This window comes from Bactrocera oleae, chromosome 5 (genome assembly GCF_042242935.1).
Source record: "Bactrocera oleae isolate idBacOlea1 chromosome 5, idBacOlea1, whole genome shotgun sequence".
Taxonomy (NCBI): Eukaryota; Metazoa; Arthropoda; class Insecta; order Diptera; family Tephritidae; genus Bactrocera; species Bactrocera oleae.
Window position 1 is genome coordinate 61,733,923 of NC_091539.1, and position 23,245 is coordinate 61,757,167.

Genomic DNA, 23,245 nt, shown 5'->3' on the forward strand with positions numbered 1-23,245 from the left:
ACCAAGGCAGCGCTTGAATCTCTCATGATAATATTCAGCATATAGCCGCCATACAAACTAAACGACTGACTGAACAAGATAGACATCTTTCTATATCCTTTTATGCTATAATAAATACACCTGTAAAGATTATTATAGCTTCGGTGCAGCCGACGTTTTGTGTCGTGGTCTATACTTGTGCGCATTACTGCTTGTAGTACAAATAATCGCACAAATATTTATAAATAAATAGTGACACAGAAACACATTTTCCAAAAACTAATACTAATTTAACATCTATATATGTTTATACACATACTATTGTGTGTGCTTGTGTTTATTTATTGCAATGGCCAAAGCATGAAAATCAAATCAACTATGCTACTACTAGATGCATGTAATTCAATAAATTAGCACAGCAAAAATGAGACCAAATAAAGCATTGTCACAATTTAGCTGCAAGTGAACCAAATATACATATGCACAAATTCTTGTACATATATATTATATATATGTGTACGTGAAAACGGGCGCATAAATGATGTTAGCTTCGTATCCACCAGACATGCAAAATCAATTGTAACTAGCTCAAAAGTATATTTCACTCCAGTTAATAGCTGGCTAACAGGCACATGGAAATTAAAGAATAACAAAAATAAAGCATACAACAAGAGCGGCACACATACGACAGCGACTTGTTCGACGACCTGCTTATTCATGCCTAGAAATACACGCTTACTAAGTGCAGATATCATACACCAAGCAGGTAGTTGCGGGCAACACGCGAAACTTAACGCGGCCACTAACTTGTAAAGTACTCGAAACACACTTATAACTAGACCTAAACTATACTTGTGCATACACAGCGATCAACTATTCGTGTGTGCTCGTGAGCCGCATAAGTTTGCCAATAATACTTGTACATATAAAAAAGTGCCGGCATTTTCAAGGTTCAATTTTTTCCTGCTTCAATTGTCACTACCACGAGTTTCTCGTTGTTTTTGATTTTTTTTTTTGTTTTTCTTAATTTTATAGTATTTTTTTCGCATTTGAAGTGAACACGTTTCTGTTTGGGCCCTTTTTTTAGCGTTTGTATTGTGTTTTTTATTGTATTGCATTGTTAAGTTTGTCGTTTTTGATGGCGGCATAAAGTGTGAATGATTGATTTGAATTAAGCCGGTTTCTACAATATTTGAATAGCATAAGAACAAGTCGTTATGTTGTTGAAGTAACAATAAACCTAAAATTCGCACACGACGGCGACAAGTGTTGAACTTGTTACCGGGAAAATGTGTCTGACTTATTGACAAACTAGTTTCTGCGACCGGCATTTACACGCTCCGTTAATTAAGCGGTCAGTCATAGGGGTGACTGTTATAGTCGATTAGTTAAGAAGTCACTCAAATTAGTTTTGAAGTCAATCGTTTTAGCTACAAAGTCATTATATTATTATTTTTCGCAATTTCTCAAGCATTTAGTCAGTTAATTAATTCTTTATTAAGTTTATTCTATTTAATTTATGTATTTAGCTAATATTAATTAGTTAAGAAGTCAATCAATTTAGTTTCGAAGTTAAGAGTTTTAGTTTTAAAGCCAGTAAACTAGTTGTTATTCAATAGTAGTCATTTCAGTGTCCATGTATATATTACAGACTAATTAGTTAAGAAGTCATTTCATCACTTCGATGGTCGATTTTTTCTTTTAGTTATATAATTAATTCTAAAGTCACTTGGTAAATTACTACTAACTACTCGTTTAATTTATTAGCGAACTTAGTACAATTTATTTTTTAACTTACGCTCTTGAAAAAACTGAGATTTAGTTCCTAAAAAGTCAATATAATCTGTCGCTTCTTCATACATTTACTTAGTCAATTGACTACTGAATTAATAACTATCATTATACTTAATTAATTAATTTAATCACAAATTGTTTAACACATTTAGTTTATAAATTTAATTTTAAAAACTGTTGAGTCACTCGTTTATTCATTATAGTCATTCAAAATAAACTTTTATTAGTCAATTAGTTACTGTATACTTCGATACTCACAACTATGTTTGCAAGTGAGTCATATTAAAATTAAATGAGTGAGTTTGATCTGCAGTCATTTATTTAATGACTTTTCAGTGATTTTAAAAAATTTGTAATCAGTAGTTAATTAAAAACTTCATTTAGTTAGTTGGATTAGGTTAGGCAATTAAATTGATTAATCGATAAATTAATCAATGTGAAACTTCTATGAAAAAAATAATATATTTGCTAAAGTCCTAAATGTCGGTTATTAAGTCACTTAATAACACAATTGAAGTGTAAAAGTCATTTTTTGATTTCATCGGATACTTTAATCATTCCATACTGAAATTTATTCATCACAAATTATATAATTCAGTAGTCAATCAATCAGTCAGTCATTTAATATTCACTGAGCAATATGGCTTCGCTTCTATGCTGGCAAGAAATTCAGTTGTGTGTAAATCATTGTTCTACACCGAAATAAATCAGTCAATCACTGAAACAACTTTTGCCACAGTTCTTAAGCCCATAAACGTGTGCGTTTAATTGCTTTTAAATGAAAAATGTATGCTTTGAAACATTCATATTCTATCTTAAGATCTTTTTTCTTCAATTTCGGTTGTCAAGTTTGATGTTTAGCGAAAGTTTTAATAACTATAACAAAAATGATAACTTATTTTGAATTGATCAATAAATATTAAAAAAATTCCATTAAGTTCTTCTTTCAAAATCGCAATGGTGCGTGGGTTGTTAAAGATTATTTAAAGTGGTTGAATGACACTTTACAAAATATCAATTATTCGCATAGACTACAGATTTCATTACTTTTTGAAAGATAATGGCACTTAACAAATATTTAATGGGCATATTTGCAAAATCTATAGTAGAAAGTAATACATCAAAAAATTTTTTAATGACAGGCGAATAACAACTGGTTAAATGACTTGATTACAGACTTAAAAGAGAAATAATTTTAAAACTATATTTTTTTTCTGTATGTAAATATAATAACAAATAAAATAAATTATAAATGGAAAAAAAGTTAAAGTTTTAATGAAAATAGCTATTTTAAATAAGAAAATTATAATAAAATTTAAAATTGAAAAATCTATTTCCCTAATTATTTTGAATTCATTTTAATTCATATTTGAATCAAAAAATGCTGCAACTTAATAAAAAAAATGTTTATAAAAAAAATTATAAAAAAACTAGTGTTAAATATTTTTATTTTTTTTTAGAATTCTTAATTACATAAATATCTTTTCATAAAATAAATAAATGAAAATAAATATTTTTATATTTTAAAATTAAAAAACATATGTTAATCTTTTTTCTTAATAAAGTTTTTATAACACTTAATTAAACAAATAGTTTTACTTCAAAAAACTTTTTTATCAAACAAATTTTTGAATAAAAGAATTAATTTTTAATGAAAATATTTGTTTTAAAATTTAAAATTAAAAAACATTTTCTTAACTATATTTTATTATTTTCTTTTTAATTAAAAATTGTATTATGTTATTGTTTGTAAATTTACAATAGTTTGTTAATTAAGCCTCATCTGCCGCATAACTGCGCTATAAGCCAAAGAAAATGCACAATAATAATGAGCAACTAACATTTCACATTTCAACAGCGCCAAAAAAAAAATTGATTACAAAAATCCAAAGTCAGTCGTGCAAAGTGCAAAAGCGAGATGTCACAAGTGGGTCATAAACAATTTTTATTGCACTTTACTAGCCAAGTAACTAACGGTAATTGCAATTAAATGCCGACTTAAGTGATTTGAAGAGTCAAAAGTTGTAAGCAAAGCTTGCCGCGTAACGGTAACCAGTTAATTGCGTTATAATTTATGGTATATAGATGCACATATACAGATATACACATGTATGCGTGTGTATGCACTTTGAAAACTTTTTGCTAACGCTTAAGATTAAATGCATATGCGCAAACTATGTATAATAACACAAACACATATACACACATATATACGCATATACATTTGAGTGAAATTGCATGCTTGTGTTTGCAGCGTATGCGCATACGTTTTATATTTTCTATGCAATTTCAAAAACCACACTAAACTTGCAAAACGGAAATTAATTGCAAACTGAATTACAAAGTGTTATTACACTCTGCTTGGCTGTTGGCGTTTGGTTGAATGGCTTTTTACGCTTTAATGAGCATACTAATGGGTAATTGCAACGCCAGCAGCATTATGATATGTGTACGAATGGGTACAGAATTGCATAGGTACAACATCGGTAGTATGAACACATACATATATACCTACATACATATCAGTACTATATACACATACATATATAGATTCATAGAAGCTTAGCGAAGCCATGCAATTATGACGCTTAACACAGCCGTTAAGCAAAGTTAGCGCAAATAAAATAAGAGTGCAAAATTTTACATTCAAGCTTGAGTTAATTAATTTTTTTACAGATTTAATAGAAAATCCAATTAAAAGAAATATTTTTATATATTTTTAGATATTATAATTTAGAGCTATCCAAAAATTATATTGCTGAATTTTTGGATGATGGTGTGCCATAAGTGCAATGTTGATATAAAATAATAATTTTTTTTTTTTTGCTTTTAAACATAAAAACATGCAGTTTGGCTAACTAAAATGCTAAAAATACTTTATTTATAGATTTTTTGCAAATTTCTGGAATATTTATAATATATATATATTTATATTTTAAACTATTGTATTTTATTTATTATTAAGTTTTTGTTTTTTAAACATGTACACATAAGTATTTACTAATATTTTATTTACAACTAAATTCCTTTAAGCATTTGCATGCTATTTAAATCATTTATTTTCATCTCAAATAAAAGTTAAATTTTCAGCAATGCAAACACTGTTAACTACGCTCTGCTTGGCGTACGTGGCGTATGCGCAACATATTTGCCAACTGTAGTAAACCATTTAATTAGAGTTAAAAATGAGTGCGCATTTCAGCCGCCAAAAGTTTAAGTGCGTAATTGAACATTTGGTCAATGAAATGTGCTGACATTTTTGTATATTTGTTTCTTTCTTAAACTCATTATTTAAAAGTCAAAACAGTTGTGCGTGTGAGAAAAAGGGCAAAAAATTTTACGAACTAACATTAAAAAAAGGAGTAAACTACAATATGAGGCTCTCAACTTGTATCGTTCTAAGCATTTGAGACAGTGCTTCACACAAAGCTGGGTATTACCCATGATATTGGTGCGCCAACTGGTCGTAGAGAATTCCCACACTTGAAGATCTCTTATAAACTTTGCCATATCATTAGCTGTTTAAAATTAGCGCACGATTTATTATATGCACTCATCTTAATAGCTAGCTCACAGCAACTTGAGTAACACTTTCGGAGAATTGACAGACGCACAAGCGTGTGAAGTTGACAAAACTGTATACTTCGATACTCACAAATATGTTTGCAAGTGAGTCATATTAAAATTAAATGAGTGAGTTTGATCTGCAGTCATTTATTTAATGACTTTTCAGTGATTTTAAAAAATTTGTAATCAGTAGTTAATTAAAAACTTCATTTAGTTAGTTGGATTAGGTTAGGCAATTAAATTGATTAATCGTCGCACGATACATTTTTTACAAAATCATTAACTAAATTGCAGTATATTAATAAATTAATCAATGTGAAACTTCTATGAATAAAATAATATATTTGCTAAAGTCCTAAATGTCGGTTATTAAGTCACTTAATAACACAATTGAAGTGTAAAAGTCATTTTTTGATTTCATCGGATACTTTAATCATTCCATACTGAAATTTATTCATCACAAATTATATAATTCAGTAGTCAATCAATCAGTCAATCATTTAATATTCACTGAGCAATATGGCTTCGCTTCTATGCTGGCAAGCAATTCAGTTGTGGGTAAATCATTGTTCTACATCGAAATAAATCAGTCAATCACTGAAACAACTTTTGCCACAGTTCTTAAGCCCATAAACGTGTGCGTTTAATTGCTTTTAAATGAAAAATGTATGCTTTGAAACATTCATATTCTATCTTAAGATCTTTTTTCTTCAATTTCGGTTGTCAAGTTTGATGTTTAGCGAAAGTTTTAATAACTATAACAAAAATGATAACTTATTTTGAATTGATCAATAAATATTAAAAAAATTCCATTAAGTTCTTCTTTCAAAATCGCAATGGTGCGTGGGTTGTTAAAGATTATTTGAAGTGGTTGAATGACACTACACAAAATATCAATTATTCGCATAGACTACAGATTTCATTACTTTTGGCAAGATAATGGCACTTAACAAATATTTAATGGGTATATTTACAAAATCTATAGTAGAAAGTAATACATCAAAAAATTTTTTAATGACAGGCGAATAACAACTGGTTAAATGACTTGATTACAGACTTAAAAGAGAAATAATTTTAAAACTATATTTTTTTTCTGTATGTAAATATAATAACAAATAAAATAAATTATAAATGGAAAAAAAGTTAAAGTTTTAATGAAAATAGCTATTTTAAATAAGAAAATTATAATAAAATTTAAAATTGAAAAATCTATTTCCCTAATTATTTTGAATTCATTTTAATTCATATTTGAATCAAAAAATGCTGCAACTTAATAAAAAAAATGTTTATAAAAAAAATTATAAAAAAACTAGTGTTAAATATTTTTATTTTTTTTTAGAATTCTTAATTACATAAATATCTTTTCATAAAATAAATAAATGAAAATAAATATTTTTATATTTTAAAATTAAAAAACATATGTTAATCTTTTTTCTTAATAAAGTTTTTATAACACTTAATTAAACAAATAGTTTTACTTCAAAAAACTTTTTTATCAAACAAATTTTTGAATAAAAGAATTAATTTTTAATGAAAATATTTGTTTTAAAATTTAAAATTAAAAAACATTTTCTTAACTATATTTTATTATTTTCTTTTTAATTAAAAATTGTATTATGTTATTGTTTGTAAATTTACAATAGTTTGTTAATTAAGCCTCATCTGCCGCATAACTGCGCTATAAGCCAAAGAAAATGCACAATAATAATGAGCAACTAACATTTCACATTTCAACAGCGCCAAAAAAAAAATTGATTACAAAAATCCAAAGTCAGTCGTGCAAAGTGCAAAAGCGAGATGTCACAAGTGGGTCATAAACAATTTTTATTGCACTTTACTAGCCAAGTAACTAACGGTAATTGCAATTAAATGCCGACTTAAGTGATTTGAAGAGTCAAAAGTTGTAAGCAAAGCTTGCCGCGTAACGGTAACCAGTTAATTGCGTTATAATTTATGGTATATAGATGCACATATACAGATATACACATGTATGCGTGTGTATGCACTTTGAAAACTTTTTGCTAACGCTTAAGATTAAATGCATATGCGCAAACTATGTATAATAACACAAACACATATACACACATATATACGCATATACATTTGAGTGAAATTGCATGCTTGTGTTTGCAGCGTATGCGCATACGTTTTATATTTTCTATGCAATTTCAAAAACCACACTAAACTTGCAAAACGGAAATTAATTGCAAACTGAATTACAAAGTGTTATTACACTCTGCTTGGCTGTTGGCGTTTGGTTGAATGGCTTTTTACGCTTTAATGAGCATACTAATGGGTAATTGCAACGCCAGCAGCATTATGATATGTGTACGAATGGGTACAGAATTGCATAGGTACAACATCGGTAGTATGAACACATACATATATACCTACATACATATCAGTACTATATACACATACATATATAGATTCATAGAAGCTTAGCGAAGCCATGCAATTATGACGCTTAACACAGCCGTTAAGCAAAGTTAGCGCAAATAAAATAAGAGTGCAAAATTTTACATTCAAGCTTGAGTTAATTAATTTTTTTACAGATTTAATAGAAAATCCAATTAAAAGAAATATTTTTATATATTTTTAGATATTATAATTTAGAGCTATCCAAAAATTATATTGCTGAATTTTTGGATGATGGTGTGCCATAAGTGCAATGTTGATATAAAATAATAATTTTTTTTTTTTTGCTTTTAAACATAAAAACATGCAGTTTGGCTAACTAAAATGCTAAAAATACTTTATTTATAGATTTTTTGCAAATTTCTGGAATATTTATAATATATATATATTTATATTTTAAACTATTGTATTTTATTTATTATTAAGTTTTTGTTTTTTAAACATGTACACATAAGTATTTACTAATATTTTATTTACAACTAAATTCCTTTAAGCATTTGCATGCTATTTAAATCATTTATTTTCATCTCAAATAAAAGTTAAATTTTCAGCAATGCAAACACTGTTAACTACGCTCTGCTTGGCGTACGTGGCGTATGCGCAACATATTTGCCAACTGTAGTAAACCATTTAATTAGAGTTAAAAATGAGTGCGCATTTCAGCCGCCAAAAGTTTAAGTGCGTAATTGAACATTTGGTCAATGAAATGTGCTGACATTTTTGTATATTTGTTTCTTTCTTAAACTCATTATTTAAAAGTCAAAACAGTTGTGCGTGTGAGAAAAAGGGCAAAAAATTTTACGAACTAACATTAAAAAAAGGAGTAAACTACAATATGAGGCTCTCAACTTGTATCGTTCTAAGCATTTGAGACAGTGCTTCACACAAAGCTGGGTATTACCCATGATATTGGTGCGCCAACTGGTCGTAGAGAATTCCCACACTTGAAGATCTCTTATAAACTTTGCCATATCATTAGCTGTTTAAAATTAGCGCACGATTTATTATATGCACTCATCTTAATAGCTAGCTCACAGCAACTTGAGTAACACTTTCGGAGAATTGACAGACGCACAAGCGTGTGAAGTTGACAAAACTCACCAAAAGTTGCACACTTAAGAATATATTTAGAAATAAATTTGCCATTACTCAATAAAAGCTGAAAAGCGCGTCATAAACATTTATAATTACGAATTTTATATACACATGTGTGCTTGTATTTCGCGCACTAATTGCGCGCACTAGAGTAAGCTAGCGCTTGTGACACGCTTAAAGCGGCTTTGCACAATAAAAAGCAATAGTGAAACAAAATTTAAAAAAATTAATCACAAAAATTGTGTAAAAATTTAAAAAATATAAAAAATATAAAAAAAAATTTAAAAAATATAAAAAAAATTTAAAAATAAACAAATTTAAAACAGCACAAAGTGGAATCAGAAAAGCGCAAACCACAAACGCTGTCAAGTGTCACATTTAATGGCGTGTATTTATAACTTCCAAGAATATATGGAGGAAAAAAGTTTTGCACGAGTACAGAGTTAAGCTTGTACGACGTCTTCCTCAGCAAAGCAGTTCATTTAAATGATGAGTAGTTATAAATTTTGCGTTCATGCACTGCTACTCCGCATTTTCATTTATACATCCATGAAGGTTTCATGATATTTATGATTTAAAGAGGTTGTTTTAAGTACATTATATGTACTTGTATATTTATATTTAATATAAAAATTTTGGCATTATATACCTATTCTTGGGCATCTTACTATATAATCTGCTGCTAATATTGCGGTACGGAAAGGCAATATAAATTTGATATAATTATAAATGCTCCTTTGGTTTGATTTTAGTTTCTTCTTTCATTATTACTTGTCTTAATTATCTAATGAGCATATCAAAATGCAAATTTTTAGTCGCGAATTTCTGATTTTTTTGCAATTTTTTCCATGAATATGTGACGGAACTGACGGCTTATCAAATTTCTTTGGGTCTTAGGTAAAGATATGACTTAAATACATATAATTAAATAATTTTTTTTTTAAATATTTTTAGTGCTGCTCGTAACATTTATTTAATTTATTCAGATTTTAATTGCTAGTGATCAATTATTGATAGTCTCGATCCCTGCCCTCCGAAAGTAGGAAATGTTTTTTGAATATTACTTTGCCTTGATAAACGGTTGACCTTATTATTGAAAATAATTAAATAACTGAATAAAAACAGAAAAATTTCAAATATTTTTTGTAAACATATTTTCATGAAAATAAAGGTCAAATGGCTAATAAGTTCGTTTAAAAATTTGAAAAATATGAAAAGATGAAAATCATGATCTTCGACGACGAAAACTAATTATATTATTAAAAAGTGTTGCTATCTTAAAAATTCTGCACATTTTTTTATTCCTTTTAGAGTTTTTTATTTTTAGCGAACAACATTAATAATTTATTTACAGATTTATTAATATTAAATTTATGGCTATTACTTTTTATTATTTTTCTAATCATATCACCATAATTCTGAATATGAGCAACATATTATGATTTGTGTATCATTTCTATATTTATTTTTCTGTTTTATGATTAAATTAACAAGTAACAGGCAATAAAATTTAATAAGATAATACTTAGAAAGCTGTTAGCACAAGAAGAATTGCCTACAACTAGGCGCCGATGTATATATATCTCATCATTTGACCTGGGATTGAAGATTTTCTTTTCAGCTTTTTATTACCTAAGTAAATAAAATTTAAAAAAGCATCTCTAGAAAAAAATATTGAAATCCCTATTTTTGTTCAATGGTCACTTATTCAATTGAAAATTAAAAGGAATACCAATGGCAATCAACAAATGACGCGGCTTTTCATACATAAATTACCGCAATTTTTATGCGATTTCTCCTGATTAATTACTATTGCCACTTCAAAGCAAGTATCAAAACATATAAATGCCAGGCCTTGTGTATTTATCGGTCTTGTGGTTATGAGTCATAAAAACAAGGGGCATTGATTTTTGGAGTTCGATTTTATTTTATATTATTTTATTTTGTTTTCTTTTCATTTATTACTCAAGTCGTATAAACATTGAACAACAATAAAGGTGAATGCTTTGAGGTAAATTTATTTGATAATAAATTATAGGCTCAATTGGCTAATTCCAGTTATTAAATTGTTAATGATACTTGAAATAATTTCGAAAAATATAAACAAGAAAACGGAAATGATAATATTTTGATTTAACTATTTGAAATAAATTTACTGTTTTGGTATTTAACATTTGGTTTTAAAATTTTTTTTAAAAAACTACGTGATTTTTGAGGTTATAAATAAGCGAAATTTTTCAAAAGAAAAAATTATAATATATTTGGTTCCAAATTGAAGCCAATTAAAAATCAAAAAAAAAAAGAGATTTAAATATTTTTTTTATTTCTGTGTTTTTTCATTTGAAATAATCTTTCGAAATTTTAGAGTTTAAAAAAATTTTCATGAACTTTTGAGATTAACAATAATTCACCAAATTAAAAAAAAATACGCAAAAAAAGTGTTTCGTTTTTTTTTTTTGTTACACTTAGGAAACTATTATATATATATATATATATTTTAATCACCTAATTTTTGAGGTTATATATTGAAACGAGATTTTTCGAAATACAAGAAAAAAAATATATATGAAAAAAGGCAAGAACATATCAAACCAACTGTAAAAAAGTGCAAATGAGCTGCAAAACGTATCTTGAAAACCGCTTGTAGGCCGCCGCTCGGTGTTCATTGTACGACCTCAGCGTCTACCATAAAGTTAAGCTGCTAACATCGTTTTTATGAGCCTAACAAATACTTAAATGGGGGTTAGAGCCCACGTGACCCCAATGATAATGCAGCAGCGGACGTTAAAGAAGTCGAAGTAGTCGCCGTTAGAGGCAACTAAAGGAAATTCGAAGTCAACGACTTGCAAAATTACAGAAAAATTGTGTTAAAAATAGACAGACTTGCAAGCGAACGGGCAGACAGACAGTCGGACAGATACAGACGAAGATAAAGTGCAATAATAGAAGTAGAAAAAAGTAATGATTTACTTAGCTGCATATAAGTGTACATGTATATGTGTATGAATGTGTGTTTATTTGGATATGTTGTACAGTATCTATGGTTGTTTGTTGTTGTTATTTTTATTGCATGGTATATTTAGACTATAAATATTGCAATGACTGGCTGGCTGGTCTACACATTTGCATGTGTGCATAACCATTGACAGCCGGCCGGCCGGCAAATGCTGTCACTAACGAATGTGGGTGAGTGTGTGCAATTTATGGATGCCCTGTAGAACACAGAAAAAAATATTTGCAAAAAACAATAATAATAATATTGAAAAAAATCAAATACTAATGACTCGATGAATAGAAATTTACAATCATTGATAAAGCTTAAATATATTTTTTACAACAATTTTTCTTATCACATTTTTTTTCACGAAAGTTTGAATTGAACTAAAAATTATTTGTTTCTATTATTAGTGTAGTAAAAAGTCTAATTAGCTTTTGTTTTCCTACAGGGTTCATAAATGTACATTTTCAGAGATTTACAGTTTAAATATTTGCAAGACACATACAAACATACGCGCGCGTGAACGCATCTCCATCGCTTGTGTTTTTTATTGCTTGAAAGCTATTTGCATGGGCGGTCGTGTGCGGCAATAAATGGAAAAATTGCAGGAAATCTCTGTTTAAAAAACAACACGAGCACCAACACAAGCAAACATACAGTTTAGGGCAAGTATAAAAGCAAAATAGAATGAAGTCATAACAAATTGCACTCACTGCCTGAATGCGTGCGCACCTATAGCCACCGGATGAGCAGATTTTGTGTTAACATAGATACGCAGATAGATATATACTTACATATGTACATTGTATTATGTACATATAAGCATATATGTAACTATGTGAGACACAGCAGAACGATTAAAGAAATTCCCACTGCAAAAGTTGCACCGTTGTCAAAAAATAATAATTTAATATATATATATATTTATAAAAAATTTTTAAAATCCGTTAATTCGTTATATATGGTTAAAATTTATTACTGTTATAAGTTGATTTATTTTTGAGCACATTTTATATATGTTGAGTATAGTATAGAGCTGTCAACTTGGTATTTGGGTTTCATTCATATAAAAAATAAAAATTGTCAAAAATATTTATTAAAAAAAATTATTATAACTTTTACAATTTTTTTCTTATTTATAGAATAATAAGCCGTTTTTCATTTAAAAATTATTTGCCTTTAATATTTATATATTTTTTAATATTTATACTGTAATTAATTATTTAAAATAAATACATTTTATAAAAATTGTATTTTATGTTAAAATAAAATTATAAATAGAATTAAATTCACTTAAAATCGCTTATACAATATTTTACTCTCTTTAACTTTATAATTCTAATTTAAAATTTTTTTGGAATTTTGTTGATTTAAAATTTCCATTAACTGTATTATTTTCAATAAATGTTAGTGAAAAGAAAATAATTTTCCTTGACGATTTTTTACATTTTTTATCTCAAATTTTTATAGTCAAAATTTTTTAATTGTGTCGTGTGAAAACTTGTAAAAATAAAGATTTTTCTAGTAAGAAAAAATTAAGGATTGTTTTTTTTTAAATATATATTTTGTTTTGCTTTTTTTATATTTAATCTAATGTTATAGAGTTTTTTTTATATTTTTTAAATTTCATTTATATTTTTCCAATTTTATTTAGTTTTTTTTTAACTAATTAAATTTTTTATCATTAAAACCCAATATTTTTAAAACATATTTCTACCTTAAAATTACACATTTTTCGCAGCTTGACCCAGTTTTCTAGTGTTGTGCACTAATCACTTGGAAAAAGCTTTCAGCTAGTTACTAATTTCTCATGACAACTAAACAAACTAAGCCAAAAATCAATATTGACTTTCGTAATACAAGTGTAAAGAAACTGAAGTGTCTTAAATAATGCAAATAATTTAGTTATATACTTCGCTTATCGTCTTTTAAACAATTCACAATTTTAAACACACATACTGACAAGAATTTAAAGCGCGCAATACCAAAGCAAAAAGAAAATAAACTTGAGAATCTTAGAGATGTCGTATGATACAATAAAGTAGTGTATTTGCTTGATGTATTATGGAATATTCCAACATTAAAGGCAAAATAAAATTTGTGAAGTAACAAAAAAATTATAAATTTTCTTTTTGTTTTTAATTCTATCTAACCTAAAAACTTAAAAAATCTATATGTAAACTAAAACATCCACTAATTTATAATTGCAAATCCCGCTAATGTTTTTCAAAAATCAATTTGTCAGCTTCTACGAACGAAATTCTTATCACTTGAATATTTTGAAAAACGAGCAAATACAATTTTAAAATTGCAACGCAAAATGACAACACAAAAAAAATGCGCAGACAAAATTTATATACAAATACAGTTTATATATACATATGTCAGTTTGTATGTCATGGCTTTTTAGTAAACAAAATATTTAAAGTGGTCTGACGAATTCACGTAATTATTTACTTATATTGTACTATATTATTACTACTAATATTTGCGTACGAAAATGGAACAAATTAGAAAATATTGTGATAGGCAGCAAAAAGTATATGGATTTTAAATATAAATACATATTTATGTATAAAACTTGTGCTGTAGGCTGTAATCCATATTCGTTAACAACAACAGAGCGTTCTAATTCGAGACGTAATGAACAGCGCTGTTATGAGGATTAACGCCTATGTTAGTAAAAGCTGTTGATTTTTATAAGATTTCCTAATTTCATGAAAAAAATAGACTTTTTACCAAAAATTGGGCGTGGCACATCTCACTTGCGGTCAGATTTTATACATAACTAGTATATGTATATATGTTATTAAGCTCCGAAAGTCTTTATGAAAGCGTGTTGTTCAATAATTCACAATCACAAAATTGTCTATATGAAATAGCGTTGAAAATCAAGAATTCACGATCACAAAATAAAACTTTCAAAGTATAATATAATATATGAAGAAACTGGTAGTAAATTAGAAATATTGATAAATATTTTTATAAAACAATATTGCTATTCTCATTAAAAACAAAAATAAAAATAATTAAAAATTCTTACCCATTTATAAATTAATTAGATAGGTAAAATTATTATTTTTATATATATTTTTTTATTGAAAACTTAATTTTCAAAAATATTTAGCCACAAATTAAGCATAGTAAAATTATTATTTTTATATATATTTTTTTTATTTAAAACTTAGTTTTAAACAATAATTAACCAAACAGTTGCCAAAAGTGCGCACAAAATTTAACAAATAAAAAGATATAAAAAGGTTTGCCAATATTAACTCATCAAGCAACCGGCTCTGGGAATCGCGTGAGTCACCAAACGTAAATTACTTAATTTGGTTAAAAACAAAGGTGCTTACGAATGTCATATTTTTACAATTCTTGTGTACAATTTGTTTACTTTCGTGTTAATTTTTAGTATTATTTTTTGTTTTCCGTTTTTAGTATTTGTTTTTGTTTTTTCTTTATTATTGATTTTTGCACAGGCAAGAAATATTAATTATTAGTCATCCTAGAACAGCACGATCATATATATATAAACAGTTTGTGCAAACCACAGTTTATATGGCCACTTGAAATTGAAATAAAAGTATGCAAACAACAACAACAAACAAGAAATCATGTTGAAGCTACCAATACTCATTTGGCGTATGACGAAGTCGGTAAATATGGTAGTGACAGCAGTGCTAGTAGTGAGTCTATTTTAACAAAAGGCTCTTACTAAGTATTTTAAAAATGCAAAGTGTAGTATCTGAGAGTGATATGCACGTCTTGTAAAGATAAAAAGTTTCGCTGGAAATTCAGTTATGAGTTGACTTCGCACGGAAGACGATCATATATTTATTTATATAAAATCAAACACAACATCTAAGCAATTTATTGTATCCAAGCAATATATTATTGTTATTGTTAAAATAAATAAAAGTGCGCAAGCGTAAGCTGAACAGTCACGCCCTGTCTGCAGTTACCAGAGTCAAATGTCAAAATATGTTGCTGACGCTGCAATTGACTGCTAAATGATGCGCATAACCGGACCACCAACCCATTCCGGTTTCGGGTGACTAGACGTGCATATCTCACGCTTAGTGATTTTTGAAATGCAAAATAATTTTCTAAATGTTTGCGGTTTATGGGCTTGTAGTTGGTGGCAAATAATCAGAGCTGATAAGTTTTTTTAGTTGTGGTGACGCACACTGCTTTTGCGGGTTGGAAGATTTTAAAAACTTCCAATGGAATTTTTTTGAAAAAAAAAATTATTTTTTTTTTATTTAACATAAATAAATTTTTTAGCAATAAACATGAATTTCTAGTTTGAAAAATTTCTAAAGTTTTTATAAAAATAATATTTGTTTATATTTTGATTTATAGAAAAAGTCTAAGTTATTTTAATAAATATTTATATTATTTTTTAATATTTTCTTTACTTCGTTTTATTTGTTTTAGCATTTGCTATTTTTTATTTACCAGTTATATTTTTTTTGCTATAAAATGAGGTTTTAGTAAATATAAAAAAAAAAAAAAATTTGTAAAAAAAACATGTGATTTTTTTTGTAATTTTAAGTTTGAATTCGATAAAAAAATTTCTAAAGACTTTTTTTTTGAAGAGCGTCAAATTTCCTATGAAAACGTAATTTGGTTCAACAATCCGTTAAACCGGTTCAGAGTTGCAAAATTCCAAAATTAAAGAAACATTTTTTCCGTGCTATTTAAATAAGAAATAGAAATCTGCGATGGGCGACCTCTTAATATTAATATTAAGGGCTCCTATTTTCCCAGGCGTCTTTTTACATCTCCACGAAAGTTTTTACGTGAGGATTTCGAAAAAAAAATTTTTTTTTTTGTAATCAGTCTAATATACATATCTAATATATATAAATTATTATTTAAAAATTATAATTTTTTTGCAAAATATTAGATCAATATATTATACAATGATGTAAAAATTTACGAGGTTTTTTGTTTTTTTTTGTTAATAAACAAATTTTACATTTCATTCGTCGAAAACATAGATCTGGAAAGAACTGCTTCATACTATTAACTCATCAAAAGCCACACAGAATTATATTGTCAGATACACAAAGATAAAACTTTAAACAAATACAATTAAATTAATCACGAAAAACTTAAACAAAAAATTAAGCGAAAAACTGTAATTAATTCCAGCTTCCTTATTAGCATTTTTATCAGCTATATGTTTTGGTATGAATTTGGAATTAATTATAACTCAATTTAAAATAAATTTAACCCACTTCAAACTAGCTACTCGAGTTTGCTAACTATTTCAGCGCATGTGTGCGAGCGGCCAAACGAGTTTCCCACGTACACAAGTACGCTGAACTCACGCCAAATGCGCAGGCAATAAGTTTCAGTGAAAAAAAAAGTTGAAATTGCCAGAGAAACTTTTGAAATTGGCAGCGAAACTTTTAAAATTACAAAAAAAATATAACGAAAAAATTATAATTTCAATTAAATGGTGAAAGACTACCACCAGCCAGCCAGCCATGCTGAAGCTCCTCCCATAAAACTACATACTTGAAAATAAAAACTATAATTCAAAGAAAAAAGTGAAAATATAAAAAAAAACATCTGATGAGAGTGAAAACTGGCAGCCAGTTGTGAAGATGCAAAAAACTGGAAATCAGCTTTTGCACGAAAAATGAAGTGTGAAGCTAACACTTCCTTGTTTTGGCCATGGCTAAATGCACACACGGCATTAACATAATTGAGCAATTAAATTATAGCTAATCTAGTGAGTTGTGATGCATGTTTAGGGTATGTACACTTACAGGCAGGGCAGAGGTATGCCAGCAATATGTGCAAGCTTGTATGTAGATTTCTATAATATGTGTGAACACACACAGTTCAAGCCTTTAAATTCAATTAAAAATAAATAAAAAAAGTTGTATATTTTATGCAAACTATTTCAATAACAATTCAAATGAAAACGTCTGTTAGCTATAAATGAGTCAGTCAGATTTAGTTTTCGTTTTTCTTGTATTTTCTGGTATAAATGCGTCTTGCCTTATTGTTGAGACGAAGTGTGTGTCACGGCGTATGTGGAATATTTTGCTTCAATGGACTTAAAGGCGTATGCATGTGCTTTTAGTTGTCTATAAGCATTTTCTTTTCAACGTTTAATCGTTTTCCCACATGTTTTTTTTTATAATTTTATAACATTTCGAAATTAACAATATTTTGCTTTTATACAAATATGCGCACTTAGTTGGCTGCTAAAGTGATTTTCAAATATTTTCACATAATCACACACTTATTTCCGCAGGCGCTAGAATTTTCAGATTTCCTTTTTGATTTTGGAAAAAGATCTTGCTTCGCCTTTAATGGCATTGCCGCTGAAAGCGTTTTAATTTAAATTCCAGGTCATGACTTAATTTTGAAGCAGTACAGAAGGCTATAAAATCTGCAAATGGGTAGCTGTATAAGAAAATTTGGAAAAGCGAACTATTGTTGCTGTTTAAAATGACTGCAGCATCAAGCGAATTTCCTTTTAGATAAAATTGTATGGATAACTTTTGTTATTGTAGACCTTATTTGTTTATTATTTTTTCAAAGTTTTTTTTTTTTTTTGACTCACACTTTTGCAATTTAATGTAATAAAAGAAACCAATCTTTTTTCCATTAGGCATGTTGCGCTATGAGACTTTTTCTAAATATAAACTCACTGGAATGCTGCTTTTCGTTTCACACTTGGTGTTTATTGCAACAAACAAATTACCGCACAATTGTTGCCTTAACGTTTGAATATATGTGTATGTATATATGTTTACATATGAATCAATTAAAATAGGTATTTCATTTATTTTTATTTTTGGAAAACGACAATATATTTAAAATTATTAAATTGATATGATATTTTAAGAAAAAAAATTTCAATGTAGTTCCTTATGTGCATTTTGTCTTAATCGAGCGAAAAGTGGGTTAAAAATGCAAGTAAAAAAAAAATTGTGAAATTTTGAGTGTAAAAAATTTCAGTGAAATATTGAGCGAAAAATCTTGAGTACTTTTTTTGTATCTGCATACATGTTACACATTTATTTTGGATATATTTGCTAGCACCTTTCACTATCAAAATTTGGCTCAATCATAGTGACAAAATAATTCTTCATTCTTCTCAATTGCTGTAAGAGTACGTTAAAGTAAGCGACTTTATGTCTAAACACTTCTTTTCTAACTGTCGAAAAATATGTGAAAATAACTCGAATGAAAAAAAAAAATTGAGTGAAACGTTTTTGAGTAAAAGAAAATTGTGTCGAATATTTGAGGGATAAATATTTTGTGTAAATATTTTTTTACACAGTTTACAGTAAACTTTGCATCAGTATAATTTACCATCGTTACTCCACCAAACTAACTCATTACTCTACAATCAAAAATCCTTAGACTCTCCTCTATTGAATCTATTGAGTTAACTTCAAACTAGTACAATACTAACCATAAATATATAATATATTCTCTCTAAAAATAATTTTATGTTTTTTGTACTCACCTTCGGCGCATGAAGATATATACCGATGATCGTAACAGTAAACCATTTCACGACCCAACCAATCATCAACCGTATATTCGGTTGTACGTTTTTGTGTTGTTGCTGTTATTGTTGTTGCGTTATTATCTTGTCGTTTACTGCTCAAACGCGTTTTACGCTGTTTCTGATTATGTTGCTGTGGCTGTTGACGATGCGAATGATGATGATGATGTTGCTGATGACGTCCATTTGTAGAAATACCCGAATCGGATGAATCAGTTTTCGCATTTAATTGTGTATTGCTACCATTTTGTTGCTGTTGTTGTTGTTGTTGTTGATAATATCTAGGGTTACGTATTTGTTGACCAACTCTGCTACCGTTACGTTGCACAGTGTCATCTGCAAAGAGCGAAGGCAAAAAAGCGAGAACTCGAATTAGCATTTGGTTGGTAAATGAAACTATGAATGAACATAGAAACAACAACAAACTAAAATAGTACAAAACTAAAAAATTGTTCTGCTTTTGTTTTTTGCTGCGGGTGCTGTGTTTTATTGCGGCATTGTTTGCTAATTCTAACGGTGATATTTAGAATAGAAAAATGCAAAGCAGCATAAAAAAATATAAAAAAAATGGGACCGGTAAAAATGCAAAAAAAGGGAAATGGAAAATATATTTTAAATTTAAAATAATGAAAATTATTGTTGTTGCTGACAAAAAATGTTAATATTGCATAGCTAACGGTTTGCGCTGCTATTTCGTATAGCTGGCAGCATAACAAGTTCGCATTGTATTGCAACAAGTTTAGAACGAGTAATTTTATAATTTTTTTATGACTAAACATTTTCTGGCATATACAAACATAAATACATACATGTACAATTTTTTGTTTACCTATAACTCTACTGGTGAATTTTTATTAATTTAAAATTTTTTTACTCCCCAAATATTTGAGTATATTCGTCTCGGTTAATCTAATTGTATCGAAATTATTTTATTACTTCATTGAATCGTTTACAATTGCAACGGAATTTTACTGCGGTAAAACGATTTATGGCTCAATTAACTGAGTGCAATGGCTTCGACTTTTTTCGAATGATACTGCATACTTTTTATGCTTGCAACGTGGTTTGGCAATTTTAAATATTTTCGCAATATTTTCAACAAATACTGAATTTCTTTTGCGTTTTAAGTTTAATATTTAGCTAAATTTTTGCCAAATATATCCTAGAAACTCTGAGCTCGTTAATTTAAAAAAACATTTCCACTTTTCGTTCAGAAATATTACTCGCCGGTGATTCTGCTACAGTTTATGACTTAATTTGTGTTCCACAAGTTCAAACTCAAAATTAGGGTTAAAATATTTGCCAATATTTCAAAACAAATTGTGAATAAATATATAAATGATGCTGGCTAAAGATTTTTCATCTCATTTACAATTAATTTATTTTACTCAGTTTAACCTAAATAATTCTTAAACGTATTGAACTTTTAACACTTTCACTAAAAACGAACTTAAGCTTTTTTGCTAATATATTTTATTTAATTACCCATTAATTTGGCATATGTGTTGACAATTATATATTAGCGCCGGCGCTTACAATGTTTTCACTTCACCACATTGAAATTAACGCAATATTTCTCATGTCATGTCCACTACAGCTAAATTAATTTAGTTTAGTTTTTTTTTTTTTAAGTAAATTTCTGGTACTGCTTTATGGAAGCTCTTAATTTATTGTCTACTTTATATTCATATATTCTGCATATTTTGAAATTTGGTAAACAAGACTTTTTAATTTCTTTAATGACTATGAAAAATGTCCCTGATATTGATTCTAAATATTTTGCATAAATTTATTTGGTATTTCAGTGTTTATCTAAGTTATTGAGAAATTTGTTTTATATTTGTTCATTTTATTTGGATGTGAATATCACTGTGCATTTTTGAAAAAATAAATATTTAAGTTAAATTTTGGAAGTACAAGGAATTTGTTTATAGATCCATTATTTTACCACTATAAGTTCAAAAAATCCCTGTTACTCAATAGTTGTCAGTTGTCGATATCATTTCAAATAATTAATTTATTTTTTTCCTCAATGTTATCTACTTGTCTAAAGTCCATTACTCTTTAGTTTAGAGCGGTTATTTTTGAAACTTAATTTCTTATCAATACAGAATTTCGCAATAACTTTCTTGTTGCCAATTGAATTTTTATAAATTTTTTCGGCTGCCACTCACGCGCTTTGTACAAACAACACGTTTTTGAACTACTTAAATTTAATTTTAGGTATGAATTATGGCATACAGGGTGCAATTTAGGAACATTTTACTTTGAGAAATAAAATTGGCTTTCCCAACAAATTTTAAATTTTTATTTATTGTTAAGCTTGGCTTATACTACTTCTTTTCATATTTTGGCGATGCGCCAATATGTAGGCAATATTATTTTTGTATTTATATACTGTATCTATTCTTATGAAATTTTATGAGTTGCTCTAAAAATTGTATTTATTATGAGAAATAATAAATTTTGCAGAAAATAAAATTATAAAAATTGTTTTTTAATAAAATGTATGATTTTTTATATATATCATATGGCATGCGCCAAGATGTAGGCAATGATTTTTATTTTTATACTTCACATACTGAATTAATTGCTATTTAATTTAAAATAAAATCCTTTAAACCTTTTTTTATCGAAATACAGATTTTTTTTCCAAAAACAATAACATAAAAATTCTTGAAAAAATATTTTTAAATATATTTTGGCAGCATTTCTACTTCATTCAACTCAAAAAGTGAAAAATATGGGCGAAACTTTGTATGCGAATACTTCGTTGCTTTTATTTATTACTAAAAAAAATAAGTAATATTCTTTGACAACTACTGCAAAGTAAAATATTAATCTGAATTATTTAATATTACGAAAAAAAAAACTTTGTGAGAAGTGGAATAATAACTGAGAAGATGAATATAATAAATATATGCCGAGTCCTTTTTTAATATTTTTTAATTTACATAAATATTTTTTTTGCATTTTTAGTTACTGAAAAAATCACCCTTTATACCATCAAACTACATATTTACTCCTTATACCAAAAATAGAAAGTAATATCGGCTGATTGTTTATTTATCTCTCATCACAAGCTACTGCCTGAAAACCTAAACATTTTTAAACACTGTACCTTTTTAGGTACTAAGTTCCAAGGTAAGTTTATGGTCAAATTTTAGTCGATAAGTTTTTCAGTGTGTGTAATAGGCGCGCAGCAGTCAACATATGGGAGGTGACTAAAGTCGCTCGATAATAAATCAAAAATGTGCGCAAATATAAACATGGAAAACAACAAAACGCACACCTGCACAGCGCGCCTTTCATGCTTTCCTCTTATCAACTGGCACGATAAGATAAACTCGTAGTAAAATAAGTTATTATATACTTAGCGCTTTTATTATTCGACAAATGTTTTTTTTTGCTTGTATTTGTTGTGTGTATTATTGTAATCTGCCACCATAACCAAAGGCGGTTGGGAACAATAATATGATTTTTATGAATTTATGACCGCGAATTCGTGGTTATGTATCCAAGCAACATTTGCAGGAAGCTCTACAGACCTGCTCGTGGTGCTTGCACACTAAACAGGATTTAAAAAAAAAAAGACAGAACAAATAGTTTTATCGGCAAAATCAATTAATTTTATTCGAAATAGTCTCCTTCTGCTTTAATACAGCTTTGTGCACGGTCCGAAAGCATGTCGAACGAGTGTTTTAGCTCGTTGTCCGGTACGGCCGCCAGTATGCCGGTAAATAACGTTTTCCTTTCATCGGCAAATGCATTTTTGCGAAAAGGTAGAAGTCGCACGGTGCCATATCAGGTGAATACGGGGAGTGGTTGATTGTTAAAATGTGATTTTTGGT

At 28.0% G+C, this 23,245-nt stretch overlaps 1 protein-coding gene across 1 annotated transcript in view; it reads right to left on the reverse strand.

The window, feature by feature from the left end:
- Window positions 1-23,245, reverse strand: part of LOC106621138 (uncharacterized) — a 99,527-nt gene that overhangs the window by 16,146 nt on the left and 60,136 nt on the right. The window contains exon 3 of the mRNA XM_036362285.2: window positions 19,353-19,730. Within this exon, the coding sequence (XP_036218178.2) occupies window positions 19,353-19,730 (378 nt within the window). The remainder of the gene's footprint in view (window positions 1-19,352; window positions 19,731-23,245) is intronic.